At 37.9% G+C, this 18,593-nt stretch overlaps 1 protein-coding gene across 1 annotated transcript in view; it reads right to left on the bottom strand.

Moving 5' to 3' along the window:
* LOC126204249 (uncharacterized) overlaps positions 1-18,593 on the bottom strand; it is a 116,264-nt gene that overhangs the window by 25,049 nt on the left and 72,622 nt on the right. Inside the window, exons 7-11 of the mRNA XM_049938676.1 lie at positions 16,635-16,847; positions 16,349-16,534; positions 15,562-15,863; positions 13,071-13,136; positions 12,605-12,988 (exon numbers count right to left, since the gene is read on the bottom strand). Of these exons, the coding sequence (XP_049794633.1) occupies positions 12,605-12,988; positions 13,071-13,136; positions 15,562-15,863; positions 16,349-16,534; positions 16,635-16,847 (1,151 nt within the window). The remainder of the gene's footprint in view (positions 1-12,604; positions 12,989-13,070; positions 13,137-15,561; positions 15,864-16,348; positions 16,535-16,634; positions 16,848-18,593) is intronic.

Consider the following 18,593-nt stretch of genomic DNA (forward strand, 5'->3'; position numbering starts at 1 on the left):
CACTAATGATTTTTCATCTAGTTTACTGAACATACATACCTTTCTACTTGTTTTAGTTGTCCTTTGCACTTTGGTAATCATCGTTGTCACAACTGTCATGGTCACTGATACCAGTTTCAGTATGGACATCCTCAAAGAGGTCAGGTCTATTTGATGCCATTAGATCCAACATATTTCCCTCATGAGTGGGGTTCCTAACTGTCTGTTCTACATAGTTTCCAGAGAAGACATTTAGTACAGTTTCACAAAATGCCTTATCACATCCACCATTAACAAAACTGTAATTTTTCCAATTAATTGTTGTATGATTAAAGTCTCCACCGATGATTACAGTATGTTTGGAGAATTTACATACAGTGAACTGAGGTTTTCTCTAAATTTTTCAGTTACATCAAGAGAAGAGTCTGGTGGGTGATAGAAGGATCCAATTCTCATTTTACTCCCACCCCTGATACTGAGTCTCACCCAAACAATCTCACATGCAGCCTCAATGTCTACCCCAGTGGATCTGAGTTTCTTGTGTACTGCGACAAAGACATTTCGTCCATTTCCAATTTTCCTATCCTTTTGACATACACTTAAAATTTCCCCAAAAATCTCAAGGCTATCAATTTCAGTTTCCAACCAGCTTTTTATACTTAGTATTATGTGAGGTTAACTGGTCTTCATGAGCACTTCAAAGTCTGGAACTTTGTTGCAAATGCTTTGGCAGTTTCCCATTAGGATTTTAAAACTCTCACACGGGGGAGACGTTTCTTTCATATTTACACTGATACTTCTGGGCTTCATACAGCTGTTGTTACCTGGAATGGATGGACAGTCGCCTAACCTAAAAAAAACTCGTGTGCACGCCACACACAGTCAGCTGTCTGAGTAGGCCTAAGAATGTTAACTTTAATACCTGTAATACAGTGAAACCTCTTTATAACGTTCCTTCATATAATGTTTTCCTCTATGTTACATCAGTTTTTTTTCAGTCCCGACTAAAAGCCCATATAAACAATGTTAAATTTTCCTCTTTACTGTGTTTCCTCTATATTACAATTTCCTCCATGTAACGCTCATATTTTTGGAACCCTGGTCAATTATTTACCTCTTTGTAATGTTTAAGTGACTGGATGTAGACACATCATTTTCCGTTTTGTGGATTCACAGTTTGCACTGGCTCAGGAAGCCCACGCTGAGCATGTTTCATATGTCAGCGGCAGAACCCGGTCATGTGACATGTGACACACATTCTGCTTGCCATCTTTTTGGCGTCATTTCAGTCAATGCTTTGTATTCATAGGGTGATGTGTGAGCTGAGCAGCAAACAGTGCATGTGTCTAGTGAGACTGTGTCTTCGATATAATGTTTTTTTAAGCTTTCATCAGTGGACATGAGTGAAAAGTGGAAGAACATTTCTCTGGAAGAGAAGGTTACTGTTATTAAAAAAGTGGGGGCATCTCCTGGTGTGGGTAGTGTGGAGCTAGCGAAGCAGTTTGAACTGGCCCACTCAACACTATTATGAAAAACAGATCATTGATAATGGAAGGGTTTGGGAACTGTGGAAATTCGAAACGCATGCATTTGAAACCATTGACTTACAATGGAATGGAGGAAGTTTTATTAACTTGGTTTCAGAGAATTTGGTGCCAAAATGGGGAGTGCTGCAAGAAAAGTGCTGCTGTTTGTGGATAGATGTGCGGCACATCCACCAGACGTATCCTTTCTGAGAAATGTGAAAGTAATTTTCCTGCCACCCAACTGCACCAGCCATATGTAACCTTTGGACTTGGGAATAACACAAGCCCTTAAGGTTAAATATAGGGCAGCCCTTGTAAAAATGGCTTTGACCAAAGAAAACCGGGAAGCCAGCACAGCTCACAAGTGAAGCTGAATGTTTTACAGGCAATGAATTTAATTATGCACTCACGGAGGGACGTCAGTGCTGGAACTATTAAAAACTGTTTCACAAAAGCGGGATTCTGTCAGAATGAGATGGCAGCTAGCTCCTGTGGAAGATGTTGCAGGTGATTTGCAAGAGTTTCAGGAATTAATAGGCAGTGATTCAGTCACTTTTGAGGACTTTATGTCTGTGGATGACAACGTGGCAACCACAGGAGTACAAAGTATTGAGGAGCTGACTGCAGAGAGAAGCTTGAAGAATAACAGTGGTAGTGAAAGTGACAGTGACAAGGAAGATGACCCTGTTCCCTCATATACTAAGGCAGCTGAAGCCTTTGAAACATTCAGGAGATATATGATGGCCTATAGACATGAGGACAGAACAGTAGTTCAACTTGCTCATTTGGAGCAAGAAATGATTGCCGTAGAGTCTAGGAGAAATAGAAAACAAACATGCTTGCTTGAATATTTTAAAAAATCATTGGTATGTGGTTTTCAGATTGCATAGGTTCCTAGAGTTTTGTGCAAATTTCAGTTCCATTTCATAATTTAATTATTAGAGTTATTTTTTTTTGTAACTTAATCTTTTTTAATCTGTATCATTTACTGTGTTTGTATGTAATATGTTCAGTATATCATAAACAAAATTTGGCTCATATTCTATAATTGGGTCAACTGAAGAATGGGTAGCACCTGTCAGCTTTGGACAATGATGTCATATCTTAAGAATCTGTTATAACTTTTTACAGTACAAACTGATCAATTTACTTTCACCCATTCACCTACCAGGCCCTATGTTTTAATTACAAAACACTAATCATTTGATACATTGATCATTTGCAATGAATAGCACATTATAGTGTTGTGAAAATTTAAAACGTCATCTATGGCACCATTTGTCAAAGCTGATTAGTGGTATCCTGATCTTCAGTAATGCCCTATAATTATTAATTGGAAGCCTTCCTCTTTATAGTGTTTTCCTCTATACAGTGTTCAGAATTTGTGGTCCCTTGAAAAACGTTATATAGAGGTTTCACTGTATGTAGTGGAAACACCCTGTCGTCAGTAGCAGCAACAGAGTGCTAATATGTGTTCTTTTGCTGATATTAGTGCATTTTTATTTCCTACCTTAATTGTTCTACTTTTCCTGAACTGGTTTTCACTGGGGTTTTCTGATATACCAAGTCTCTTGACTATTTTTAATTAACAAGATCACTTCTTCCAATGTTTTCTTATCCACCTCTAGGTACCGTCTTGTGCCTGGAGACCACTGATAAGTTCTAGGCACTGCAATTCAATTTTTAATTTAGTTATGGCTTTAGTTTATGTATGCAAACTGACACTTTATTCTTTAACTTCACTGTATATGGAACTATAGCCTATTGTGTCCATTCTTTACAGTTAAAATGAAACATCAATCTCAATCTAAAACTACTGCAATAACTAGAAAAACTGTAACAAAAGAAACTGTTTAACTATGAATTTAAAGTCATTGTTGCCCCATTCTTAATTTTGTAAACAATGATCATAAATTATACTTTTGTTTTCTGCCATACTTGGGCAAATACACTTGGATTAATGGAAATTTGGTGATAATGTTTAGGCGGCCAATGTTATCTTGAGGGAAAAAAGTTAGCTGACCAGTGTCACTCTCCTTTAAAGAAAGGTGAATTTTAATTGTTAAAATTATTGTACGGTTAACAAGATCAGACAACTTCATAAAAATGTGAGGACTTGAACATGTAAGAACCTGATGATGATAGGATTAACCACTTCTTCTGGGCCAAGAAAGATTTCCCAATTCAATTTATACACAGATATGTAGGGCTCACTTAAAAATTTTTTTGGAACCATAGTATTTTTTAAATTTTATTTTAAAGTGAGCGAATTCAAATCAACAAACTCCTTTGTATTGTGCAAAAATTTTTATTTTCAAGAAGATGTATAAGTTTATCCTGAAATCGAAAGAAAAGGGTGAAACTGACCTTGGGGTCATAGTTATCCCCAGAGGGTCAGACTTCCCCTGGTTGACGGTACACACTGATACTCTTGTGTACATAGAAGATGGAGTATTGAGATCTTAAAATCAGATACAGAACTGAGAAAATGAGACATATGTGTAACTGGGATTATTGTGTGGTGGATACTTCTAGGATGTTTAGGGCATTAAAGGGACGCCAGAGAGAACTACCTAAATTTCTTTGATGTATAAACATAGACTGAACCAACAAATGAAAATTTGTACTAAGGACAGGATTCGAACCCAGGTCTCCTGCTAAATACATCACCCTAGCACCGTGGCACTACTGGGCAGTCCATGCAGTTGTGCAAAGCTGTTACAGCAGGATGACAGTGGTTAGCACATCTGCCCTCTGAGCATGAGATCCAAAATTGAATCCCAGCTTATGCACTTATTTTCATTCGTCACTTTGGTCTGCATATATACATCATAGATGTTTGAGACTTGGAAAAGTCTCTGAAACCATACAGTTTCAACTGAAAAAATTCTTTATTTCTTTTTCCTATTCTTAAAAAAGTCAACAAATAATGGGAAGGAACTATTTACTATTATACTTAATATACTGACATGAATACAAAAATAAGGATACACAAAATGGTGTCACCTCCCTCCCTGTTTATTTCCCCATTAATGTCAGCAGAACCATTAAACGTAAAGCAGATTCCTTTTTTGACAAACCCTTGTCCACAGACTTCACAAATGTCATTTCTAGGTCATTTTCCAGTATGGTGCTTACATATCTGCAGCTGTACCAATCTCTCTTTTCTCCTTGAAATTTAGCCAGGATATTACAATCTCCTCCACCCATATCTGCTGGATCAGTCATTACAGTAGGCTCCAGAAAGGATTCTTCAAAGTAATCAGCATTGTACAGGCTGCCATCACTCTTCAAAAGAGACATGGAATCAGCTTCCTGCCTACTCCTTTTTATTCAGAAGTTTTTCTTTTTCTACCATGAGTTTACTGTAGTACTCTGAGATTTTTATCTGTGACACTGGATCTATCTGACTAAGTTTGGTCATAGGTTTGTCACTTATGTATTTATTTATTTTTCAAAGAGTAAATTCTCAAAAGTTGCTGAAGATTCACTGCTGCCAACAGAGGTTACACTACTTCTTCCAGAACCATTAGCTTCAACTCCTCAATCACTGCAAGGCTACATGGCATCACATTCAGAAACACTGTGACTTGGATGAACACTACACTTTTCTTGAAGCCTGAAATCACGTTTTTAGGCTTCAGAGTATCTGGCTGAACTATGCAGACAACACCCACACATTCCCATTTAGACAGCGTAATCAGTTTCTTTGCCACCGAATCAATATTTTGTTACCTTAAACATTCAATGACTTAAAACGACACATATCTAAAGGTTGCACCTGGTCAGCTGTGTACGGTGGCAGTTTCATGACTGCAACTTTTTCATCTTAGCTTCTTCAAATACTGTGGGATCTAAATTACCAGGGTGACCACCCAAGAGCAAAAGCCTTTCTAAGCCTTTCTTTTACAGTATCACAGGAATGACTGAAGTAGCTTGAAAAGATTGATGTTGTCAAGGAACTATGACTTTCATTTGAAGAAAATGCACCCGGTAAATCACCTGCCCCAACAACAGCTAGAAATACAGCACAACTACTGCTGCATTATTGTCATCAGCAGCACACATTTGGTATGGACAATAAAAAATTTAGAGTATCACTTTTAGGCATCATCTGTATCATATTTTGGAAAAGGACATATAATACTTAAGGATTATACTGGATGTTTAATAATTACATTCATATAACAAACATGACAATAAAGAATAATCCAACATTCAGAGCACTGTTTTCTGTGTACATAACAGAGTTAGTAGATACCAACTCAATATTTTTATAAATGTGGCAAATGTTTTAGAACTGGGTCCAAATTTATTTTCAACCAAAATTGCTGCTTGTAAAAAAAAAATTGAAGTTTATATTGAAAAAAAAAATTATGACTGAATATTCCTAAATAACGGAAGCATAAATAACAGAGCATCTTTGATGAGTCAGGCTTTCTTATGAACAGATCGAGTGTACAACTGTTTCGAAAATTTTAAGTGTATCTGCTTTAGGACACCTTACCGTAAGTAATTTTCTTTCATCAACTGACCTTTATATTTTTAGATCAATTTTCCTCTCGAATTAAATTTCTAGGACTTACTATAAAAGTGATGATATTTCAGTTTCCAAATAACGCGTTTTTTTTTTTTTCCACCAATCAGCTTCATTATGTTTTCCTTTTTTCATTTAATTTTAAAACCGTAGTGTAATGTCAAGCCTTCAGATCACAGGGGACAGCTGACAGTACGGAGTTGACACAATACATGCTGTCCAGGTTATCTGATTGCCATGGATATCATTCCTTTGATGAGACACGTAAGGCCTACCAGGTGTTTACAAGTGAGCACCAAACCTTTTGGCAACAGCATAAATAACAGGGCAACAACTGATATGCACACTGATGTGTAATGGTAATACCATACACAGGGTGCAGTTATAAACATTTAATTTCAATCTTTCCGGTTGTGAGTGTTCTTTTCCACAAATGAGTAAATTTCTAACCTATTAGTTTTGTTAACACTCACGTGTGAACAGTCTGCATGTTACACACCTCAAAAAAATTTGGAAATTAGTGAAACAAATGCTTTTTTGTGAAACAGTCAGCACATACACTACAGTATCAAATTTAACCAAATTGAAAACTGAGTGCCAGAGTTTTCACGAAAATAAGTGATACACCAAAAGGATCAACTGAAGCACTCAATAGTGCTTTGTCAACTAACAACCAAATATTATATCAGATGAATGCTTCTTATCCTGGCTTTGAAAAGTGATTATGGATGTAATCTCATTACAATCAGACAAAATCTAGTGCTCATCCATCTACAAAATAATTTTGATAAACAAAACCAGTTTTTCAAAGATAAAACATAATTTATTTGAACTGCAAACATCGAAAACTCCAACTGCTGCTTCATATGTCTGCCATACCGGTTTGCAGGTGGTGTATTTGTCGCAATAGAGAAGAAACTCAAATCCACTGACATAGAAATTGAAGCTGCATGTGTAATTATTTGGGCACAACTCCATATCAGGGGTTGGCATAAAAATAATAGTTGGATGTTTCTAATGCCCACCAGACTCATCTCCTGATGTAACCGAAAACTTTAGAGAAAACCTCATTTCACTTGTATGAAAGATCCACAATCACACCATAATCATTGATGGAGACTTCAATCATCCAACAATTAGTTACAGTGTTATTAGTGGCAGGCATGATAGGACATCATGTGAAACATTACTGCATGCCTTTCCTGAAAACTATGTAGAACAGATAGAAAGGAACACCACTTGTGATGGAAATATATTAGACCTAATGGCCACAGACAGACTTGACCTCTTTGAGGATGTCTACATCAAAACTGGTATCAGTGACCATGACATGATTGTGGGAACAATGATTGTAGACAAACTATAGCTCAAGTTTAAAAGAATAGCTGATCATGCACTGGATAGATATGTACCCAGTAGAACAAAAATGGCTCTAAGCACTAAGGGACTTAACATCTGAGGTCATCAGTCCCCTAGACTTAGAACTACTCTAACCTAACTAACCTAAGGATGTCACATACATCCATGCCCGATGCAGGATTTGAACCTGTGACCGTGGCAGGTGCACGGTTCTGGACTCAAGTGCCTAGAACCGCTCGGCCACAGCGGCCCGCCCCAGTAGAACAGTTCACATTGGGAGGGTCACTCCACAGTATGCAGTCATTGTAAAGAAACTTCTAAAGAAACAGAGATTACTGCATAATAAGTGTAAATCAAAGCGTAGGGCTGTAGATAGAAAGATGCTGAATGAAACGCATTAGACTGTCAAGAGAACAATGCATGATGCCTCCAATGAATACCGTAGCAGAATATTATTGTGTGATTATTAACTAAACCCAAAGAAATTCCCGTCAAATGTAAAGGCTTTTAGTGGCACCATAGATAGTGTCTAGCCCTCAGCGAATTAGACAGGAATTGAAATTTAGGGTAGCAATGCAAAAGCTGAAATGCTTAACTATGTTTTTCAATGTTCCTTTAAAAAGGAAAACACCTGTGAATTACCCCAATTTAATACTGACAAGATGAATGAAATAAATAAATATTAGTGTTAGTGGTGTTGAGAAACAGCTGAAATTGTTAAAACCAAACAAAGCTACAGGCCCCAATGGAATCCCTGTCAGATTCTATACTGAATCTGCAGCTGAGTTAACCTCTCTTCTAACCACAATGTACCGTAGATCCCTTGAACAAAAAAACGTGCCCAGTTCTTGGCAAATGGCACAGTTCACACCCTTCTACAAGAAGGGTAGTAGAAGTGATCCATAAAGTTACCATCCAATATCCATGACATTGATTTATTGTAGAATCTTAGAACATATTCTGAGTGCTAACAAAATACGGCATCCTGAACAGAATGACCTACTCAATGCCAACCAGCATGGAATTCAAAAACATCAATCAGGTGAAACCCATCTTGCACTTTTCTCACATGACATACTGAAAGCTTTGGATCAAGCCAACCAGGTAGATGCATATTACATCCCCCCCCTCCCTGGAAAGCATTTGACTCTGTACCACTCCTATGCTTAATGTCAAAAGTACAATCATATGGGGTATCAAGAGAAATTTGTGACTGGGGTGAGGACTTTCTGGTAGGGAGGACACAGCATGTTACCTTGCATGGAGAGTCATCATCAGATGTAACTAAATAACTTTGGGCATGCCCCAGGGAAGTGTGCTGGACCCTTTTTGTTCAGGTTGTACATTAATGACCTGACAGACAACATCAATAGTAAAATCAGGCTTTCTGCAGTTATCTATAATGAAGTCTAATCGCATAGGCTTCTGTGGCCAGAGTCAGTCAACATAAAAGTTTTCTGGGTATTGTAATGCGTCATAATGTATGAAACTACTGCTGCTGGAGAAAAACCAACATTTCGGCCATGATTGCAGTGGCCTTCTTCTGGGTGTACTAATGAAGTACTATCCAAAAGTAGCTGCATAAATATTCAGTTTGATCTTGATAAGATTTCACAGTGGAGCGAAGACTAGCAACTTGCTTCAAATGTTCAAAAAATGCAAAATTTTGAGTGTCACAGAGATACTGCAAAGGAACTGAACTGGAAGACTCTTTGAAGATAGACGTAAGTCTATTAACAGTGAAGACCTATTAATAGAATTTCAAGAGCTGGTTTCAGATGATGACTCTAGGAATATACTACAATCTCCCACGTATTGCTCACATAGGGACTGTAAGGATAAGATTTAGTTACTGCACGCACAGAGACATTGAAACAATCATTCTTCCCATGCTCAATTTGTGAGTGGGACTGGAAGGAACCCTAGTAACTGGTACAATGGAACATACTCTCTGCCATGCACCTCACAGTGGTTTGCAGAGTATAGATGTAGGTGTATAGTTCGTCACTAAAAATCAAATTTCTTGGGATTTCAGCAGTCAGATAAAAAGGATAATAACTGAGATGGGAACTGTACAAGGCAGCATGACAATGACTCAGGTTTCAACAGTTCCTACTTGAAACAAGGCTTACAGTGCCTTACACACACAAAATATGTCCTACACAGACTACTCACTTGTTAACTATCAGCAAATCCACTTTCAAAAAGAAAACTGTACTTATCAATGCAACTAGCAATTCTGTTGTTTGAAGACTCATTCTGCATTCAAAATGACATGTAAGGCGGCTTGTAAAGTACAGATGTGGATTTTTTTATTTGTAATTTCTACGGATATGTACATTTTTTACTTGTAATACCCTTAACACTAATAAATAATTTTATTTGTTGGCAATTATCTTGATGTGGTGTTAGGATTTGCAATCAGCAATTATGTGCACTGTATATCCCTCGATATTTTTTTAATTGTCCCATCATGTAATGTAAACTTAGCTCAATTTTGTGAACACCAAATGCCAACATAAATACAAAACTACTAAACAACAATAGCCAAACTGAATTGTTAGCATTAATGAACCTTTGTTACACAACAGGATACAAAGACCTCTCTTAATGCAGGCAGGTTTAACAGCAAACTTAGACCCCCAGAGTTTGATCCTGGTGCCTCTAATGTTCTTGATTTGCATTAATGACCTAATGATTACAATTAAACACTGCAAAAGTAGTAATGTTTGCTGGTGGTACAATGATCAAAGGGCCCAGCTTCGGATTGCAGGATGCAGCCCAATCACTAACCAGATATGTATACAAATTGCTCACAGCAAATCTTTCAAAAATTAGAACAATACCATTTCAGGTAACAAATAAAAGACTTCCTTTCCCTGAAATGGATATTAAAAATCGAAAAATTAATGAAATCACAAACACAAAATTCTTAGGCATCTGCATAGTCAATCAGTAAAGCTGGTATGAGCAAACTGATCAGCAGCTCAGGAAACTTAATTCAGCTTGCTTTGCACTGAGTCGTTTCTTAGTCTACTAGCAGAGAAACAATGCTGAATGCCTTATTTTGAAACTTTTAGTTAAGTAATCTTCTGTGCTATAATCTTTGGGGAAAATGTTGCAGGAGTACAAAAAGTTTTCAAACTTCAAAAATAAGAATTAAGATTAATATAGGGAGTATCTAACAGAACATCCTGCAATATCTCTTTAAGTGTCTCAGCATATTTATTATTACAAGTCTGTATACATACACTCAAAGATGATGCTTTTCACAGTATGCTGATGTTATAGCTCCATATTTAGCAATTATATACAACCACTCACTCACAGAAAGTTCCATACCTAAAGACTGGAAAATTGCTCAAGTCCCACCAATACCCAAAAAGGGAAATAGGAGTAATCCGCTGAATTACAGGTCCATATCACCAATGTCGATTTGCAACAGTGTTTTTGAACATACGCTGTGTTCGAACATTATGAATTATCTCGAAGAAAATGATTTATTGGCACATAGTCAGCACGGATTCAGGAAACATTGTTCTTGTGAAACACAACTAGCTCTTTATACTCATGAGGTAATGAGTGCTATCGACAGGGGATGTCAAATTGATTCCATATTTTTACATTTCCAGAAGGCTTTTGACACCATTCCCCACAAGCGTCTTCTAACCAAACTGCGTGCCTATGGAATATCGCCTCAGTTGTGCGACTGGATTCACGGCTTGCTGTCAGAAAGGTCACAGTTCGTAGTAATAGACGGAAAGTCATCGATCAAAACCAAAGTAACATCCGGCATTCCCCAAGGAAGTGTTATAGGGCCTCTATTGTTCCTGACCTATATTAACGACATAAGAGACAATCGGAGTAGTCCTCTTCGATTATTTGTCGATGATGCTGTCATTTACCATCTTGTAAAGTCATTAGAGGACCAAAACAAATTGCAAAATGATTTCAATATCTCTGTGGTGTGAAAAGTGGCAACTGACCCTGAATAAAGGAAAGTGTGAAGTTATTTACAGGAGTACTAAAGGAAATCTGTTAAATTTCGACTATGCAATAAGTCGCACAAATCTAAAGGCTGTATATTCAACTAAACAGTTAGCGATTACAATTACAAATAAACTAAATTGGAGTGATAACACAGATAATGTTGTGGGTAGAGCAAATCAAAGACTGAGATTCATTGGCAGAACACTTAGAAGGCGCAACAGATCTACTAAAGAGACTGCTTACACTACGCTTGTCCACCCTATTCTGGAGTAATGCTGTGCGGTGTGGGATCCAAACCAGGTGGGACTGATGGATGACATCGAAAAAGGTCGAAATATTAATAATGTACTATTGTGAAATAGGGGAGATAGTGCCACAGACATGATATGTGAATTGCAGTGGCAATCATGAAAACAAAGGCATTTTTCGCTGTGATGCAATCTTCTCATGAAATTTCAATCACCAGATTTCACCTCTGATTTCAAAAACATTCCGTTGGCACCCACCTACACAGGGAGAAATGAGCATCACGATAAAAAAAGAGAAATCGGGGCTTGCACAAAAAAATTTAATTGCTCATTTTTCCCGCACAACGTTAGAGAGTGGAACGGTAGAGAGACAGCTTGAAGGTGGTTCATTGAACCCTCTGCCAGGCATTTAATTGTGAATAGCAGAGTAATCACATAGATGTAGCCAATAACATGGAATTCTTTCAAACGAATTGTGGCATTCAGAATTATGGCACAAGACAGATGAAAATTTTCCACTTATACACTGCAACCCTCATGACAGTACACAAAGGAGTTAGTGAGTCAGCTATAAAAGTGTTCAATTTGGTTTTCATCAAAATAAACAAGCAAATAAAAACCGAACACATATTGAAAAGAAAACTGAATGCATTCCTTATAGATCAAACATTCTGTAAAATGGAGTAATTCTTAGAGTTAAAAGGCATCCCTCAGTTCAAGGATAGTGGAAACCATCATGGTAAAAACATCCATTCAAAAGAAAAATGTGGTACTTCTTCTTATGTAACGAAAAAAAGGTGCACTTTTACTAAAATTTTGAAGATGAAAATATAAATTTATTCATTAATTAGGATAAAAATGAGTACTTTCATTTATTCTCTTATTTTTAAGCACTCACTTTAAACTTATGTCAGTACATTACAGGTTGCAAATGGGTAAGGTTCAAAGAATCAAAATCTATTTACCTGGGATGAGCATTCAGCAATATAGTCAATATCTTGCCGGCTAATCGTAGTATTCGTGTCAAATCCATCGTCTTCTAAGCGGTACTTAACCTTAAGGTAATAGCGCAAAACTTTTTTCAAAATCATAAGATCTCTTTCTAACTTTGTAAAATACTTCAGCAACAAAGAGCATGCGTTGCACACAATGTCATTCCATGATACAATAACAAAAGCACCATCGCCCATGAGACTGCCAATGTTTTCCAGGAGATTAGCGTTGACAGACAGTAATTCCATTAACCATACACCGCCATCAGAAATAATCACATCGCAAACGAAACATTTACTTTTCCTTGGCACTTCTGTGGATGGTTTTCCAACAAAGTTACCATTTTCTTCCACCATCTGAAGAGGACAGAAAGCTTTTCGTATAGGGAAAAAAAACACATATATTCTACGTACCGCAGAACACAAAATATAAACATACCGCCAATTGAGCAGAAACACAATCGGGATGCTTTCCTTTACTTCTCAAATGACATCCGAGTCCGAGTACAAATTATTATCTTTGACTTTGTTAATACAATCTCAGCGAGCTCAATACTAAACTTAAACAGACCGGCCATGGTGAGCAGAGAGAAAACAGAAAAAACACTTCGACGTGAGTTACAGTCCTGCAGGCAGTCAACGAATTTTAAGAAAGTCCTTCCATCTAGTAGAATTTAATAAGAATTAAAAGAATTATTTAGAGGTAGGGTACCAAAAATGTTTGAGCACCACAGGTTTCCTGCACCTTGCAAGTCTTTTTTGGTGCCGTGTATCGCTCTCCACAGTAGTAACTGGTGTGGCTGAGTCAACAGTTGCCAGCAAAGGGTATCCCACTACTGCTGCTACCTGATATCGAACTGTTTTTTCTCTGCTTCCAATGAAGGATCCCCCACCGCCAACGGAATGTCTCCTGCTGCCACCTGAGTGAGCACCGCCCTCCTTGAGATTTCCTCTGCCTCTGTAGAGGTCTTCCCCGCCGCTGCAGATAAGGTGTCCTCTGCTTCCAGCGTGTGGCCATCTGCTGTAGGTGTCCCAGACTCATCTGCAGGCGACCTGGCCTTTGCTATAGGAGATCTGACTTTTGCACTTGTTGGCCTGACCTCAACTGCGTGTGACCCAGGGTTGTGATATCCAGACAGCGCGATTCTCGTACCAACCTCATGAAATTCTCATATTTTGGTAAAAATTCTCGTACGTTTTGAAAATTTCTTATTCGTAGTATATATATATATATATATATATATGGTGAGTCACCTAACATTACCGCTGGATATATTTCGTAAACCATGTCAAATACTGACGAATCGATTCCACAGACCGAACGTGAGGAGAGGGGCTAGTGTAATTGGTTAATACAAACCTTAAAAAAATGCACGGAAGTATGTTTTTTAACACAAACCTAGGTTTTTTTAAATGGAACCCCGTTGATTTTGTTAGCACATCTGAACATATAAACAAATACGTAATCAGTGCCGTTTGTTGCATTGTAAAATGTTAATTACATCCGGAGATATTGTAACCTAAAGTTGACGCTTGAGTACCACTCCTCCACTGTTCAATCGTGTGTATCGGAGAGCACCGAATTACATAGGGATCCAAAGGGAATGGTGATGGACGTTAGGTACAGAAGAGACTGGAACAACACATTACGTCCACATGCTAACACCTTATTATTGGTCATTTTCACTGACGCACATGTACATTACCATGAGGGGTGAGGTGCTCTCCGATACACACGATCGAACAGCGGAGGGTACTCAAGCGTCAACTTTAGGTTACAATATCTCCGGATGTAATTATCATTTTACAATGCAACAAACGGCACTGATTACGTATTTGTTTATATGTTCAGATGTGCTAACAAAACCAACGGGGTTCCATTTAAAAAAACGTAGGTTTGTGTTAAAAAACATACTTCCGTGCATTTTTTTATGGTTTGTATTAACCAATTACACTAGCCCCTCTCCTCACGTTCGGTCTGTGGAATCGATTCGTCAGTATTTGACATGGTTTACGAAATATATCCAGCGGTAATGTTAGGTGACTCACCATATATATATATATATATATATATATATATATAGCTTTACAAAACCTTATTTACAAATGAATAAAACTATGAACAAGAATTTGTAATTATGAAACAAATTCGATGTCTACAACTTCTTCTTCCTGTTTCGTTTTATAAACAGTGTCCGACGTCATTTTCTCGTACATTTCGTGTGCTGGCTCAAAAGTTACACATGTTCCGTTGTTTCCTGGTCGGTCTTTAATGCATCAGAGGCAAGAAGTGCTCCATTCAGTGTACTGGTTTGGAGTCAGTTCCTAATTTTGGTTTTCATGAGGTTTACCTGAAGTTGAACATGAAACATCAATAACCTGACAAGTATGAAATCATATTATTAACTAGTTATTAGCTTCATTGCTTTACATACCTTAGATAAAACTCTTTTGCAGTCTGCATTTGAATGAGGTAAACTCAAAATTGAGAGAGCGAAAACGCTCAATTCCTTAAATTCTTCAGATTCGTTATTTATTATATTCCACACTTTATCATGTGATTGTTCCTTTTGTAGTGAGTCTGGGAGACAAGCCAAAACCAGAAGGAGACGCCTCCACTGGTCATCTGCAGTTTGTGCTAAATCGAGATCTGAGGGAGGAATTATACGTGGCAACAGTTCCATTAAAGGCATGAGTGAAAGTGTTGTATCCTGGGAACTTTGTGACAGAGCATTTGTAAGTTTGAGTGCCGCTAGTCTGGACAGCACTTCATCTTCCATATCATACCGTAATTTGATTTGGCACGAAGCTGTCTCTAATATTTGAGAATTAATAGCTCTCATTAGGTATGCCACACATAAACACACAAATGTATAGAAAACAATAAAACACACATTATATATGATTTCAGGCAAACGAGGTGTACTTACCACAAGAAAGTTCCTGCATCGATGATAAAAATCCTTGATAAGATGTGGGTGATTCTTTATCTCTGGTGTGCCAACGTTCTTCAGAATTTTCACACCCAAATACAGTTGTGAATCTTCCAGATGATGAGCTGCATTTTTTGGGTCAACATCACTGAGATTTTTTCCCATGACATAAGTGCGTTTCATGAAATACAGAAGTATTTCTGTATAGAGAGCTTTAATCTTGTCATGAAGGTCAACAATTGCTACTGCTCTAGACTGGAAATACTCGTTGAAAGTAGTAAATTTTGGTAAAATCCACTCTAAGAACATATAATACATTTTTGCAAAGGAGTCATATAAACAGTTAAAAACTTGTTCAACACTTAGAACTCGCTCAGAAAGCCATTTTTGGTTAAAAAAACAGCATTAGAGCATCCCAGTTTTCCAGTACTGTCAGAACAACCGCGATTATTGACAGCCAACATGTCTGTGAAGGATGTAGTAATTTGTGTGGTTCCAAGTTTAAAAATACCTGGAATAAAACATAATGTTTAGCCTATTTCCACACGATGGGACGTAAAATAAAGTCTATGAGATATAAAATGCTACAATACCTGAAATTTCTTGAACTCTGCCTGCCTCTTCACAAGTTTGAAAAAACCATAAATATTCCTCGCGAGGTCCTCACAAGCTCTTGGAAGTTTCTTGCACGCCTCGCTTGCGCATATATGCACCGAATGGCAAACACACTTCATTACAAAAATTTCCGGGCAGCTATCTCGGAATCTGCTTGCTACAGAATTACGAACTCCCATCATAGTATTGCAACCATCTGCTCCAAAGCCAATAATATTGGCAAATGGAATGTTATGCTGTTGAAACGTTTTTACTACACCATTGTAGAGATATTCTGCAGTAGAAGCTTTCTCAACATTTAAGTCTCCATCTTCATAAACTTTATATAGCTCCCAAAACTTACTTTCAATACAACCTATACAAGGAGAAGTGATACAAAATGGTAACTTAACAGGAAAATTTATTTTAGAATTAATTTGGTTATTATTTCAAAACTAGCTCTTATTATTTCTCACCTGAATGTTTGTCATAAAAGCGGATCGCCAAGCAGGAATTTTTCACAGTTCCGATATCGGTGGACTCGTCCGTCATTATGCTAAATTTGGCGTGTTGTAGTTTTTTCGCCAACACTTCTTTGTGTGACGTCCCAATAACATTAGAAACAATGGCACATGCTTTGTGCCGTTTAAGAGTCATTGCCCTTGCAATATCCGAGTCTGGAAAAATATCTTTTAACAAACCGGATAAATGGTCAGCAGCTAAAAATGCCACATTATGTCCTGCTAAGAATGCTGATAATTTGATTTCAGCTTTAGCAACCTTCCTCTTAACTGGTTGTGCGTTTGTGACAAATTGAGCAACTGAAGGCTGTCGCACGGTAGCAGACTGCACCATGTTTAGGTGCTTCTTACTTCTGGAATGGTTTTTAATATTCTCGATTTCGGAAACCATCCTGGTATTGCAATATCTGCATTGCGCCCTGAGCGGATCACTATCGCGCACCAGCCAATTACGTAAACCTGGCATATGTAGCCACTCATCACGAAATTTTTTTTGTCGATGGACAGGCCATTTTGTCTTCGAGATTTCGCCTCTTTTTAGACGTTTTTTCTCCGGCGTGTACGAAAGTTTCGTGCTTGTGTTTTCATATTCACTGTCACTTCCCATTTCTCCAGTGGGCGATAATTTGTGTGACCACCTTCTCTTCGGCGTAAAACCACAATGGCGCTATGCAATATCAAATGGTCCACATGCATCAGTCTCTCTACCAATAGAAGGCGCCATTATATCCGCAGTGACGTGTCGCCACCTTACGTGTGAGGCAAAAGTAGACACACTGACCAGGTTTCATTTGAATGAACCTCACAGTATCAGAATGAAGGAAGTAGCAATGACAAAGTTTATTAATGGTCAAAGCAAACTGTTGAGAAGTGGAACAACAGAAAAAGACTAGTCCAAACTTTTATAAATATCGATATTTATTTGCAGTTGTGTATATATATATATATATATACACATACAAACATTTCACACAATATTTTTAAGGCAATACACAGAGCCTGTTAACCTTACTCATTGCGTTATTTCTTTCAAAGTACCAACAGCCACCAAAACAACTGAACTTTTCTTCTTCAACGGAAACGAATTTTTCTCTTTTAAAGGTAGAGTATTCAACGAAAATTGCTTTATCAATTCATTATATTATTCATGCAAAGAGGAGGGCATTTAAGTGTGCAGGTATTGTATGACCCAATCACTCTTCACTTTCATTTACCTGCTATCTCTTGTGGAAAAACATTGATTGGGAAATTATCCAAATCATCATGAAATACTCTTTCTTATGTCACAAGAGCAACCTACCGCCTGTTTTACACACACACACACACACACACACACACACACACACACACACACACACACATGTGTGTGTAAAACAGACAGTAGGTTGCTTTTGTGACACAGTGCAATATATATAGGTGTGTGTGTGGGTGTGGGTGTGTGTGGGTGGGTGGGTGTAAAACAGCTGTATATGATATATCAGCATTGTGTGGTTTATAACCTCCTAGCTCCAGTAGGAGTGGAGATATGGGCAAAAGCGTGTTTTCCCCAGCACTGGCATATAGGCTGACCTACACAAGATGTATGATATATGGGAGCAGTATTGGTCTACCAAATCAACTTGCTTTGCAGGGCAGCCCACATGTCAGGGGTAAGAAACGGTTTTCCAGGCTCTAACATGTTCAGTGCCCTGCATGACAGGTGTGTTGCCTTGGAGTAGTATTGGCCTGCTTTATCGATCTGCTTTACATGACAATCTATATGTCAGGGGCAAATAAACGATTTTCAAGCCACTGACGTGTTGCCTGTCCTGTATAACAGATATGTTATGTGAGTAACATCAGCTGGCTTGTATTGCAGGGTTATACACGCGCCAGTGAGAATGATTAGGGACAGGTTGAGATGGATAGAGGAGG

The sequence above is a fragment of the Schistocerca nitens genome, chromosome 1 (assembly GCF_023898315.1).
Source record: "Schistocerca nitens isolate TAMUIC-IGC-003100 chromosome 1, iqSchNite1.1, whole genome shotgun sequence".
Lineage (NCBI taxonomy): Eukaryota > Metazoa > Arthropoda > Insecta > Orthoptera > Acrididae > Schistocerca > Schistocerca nitens.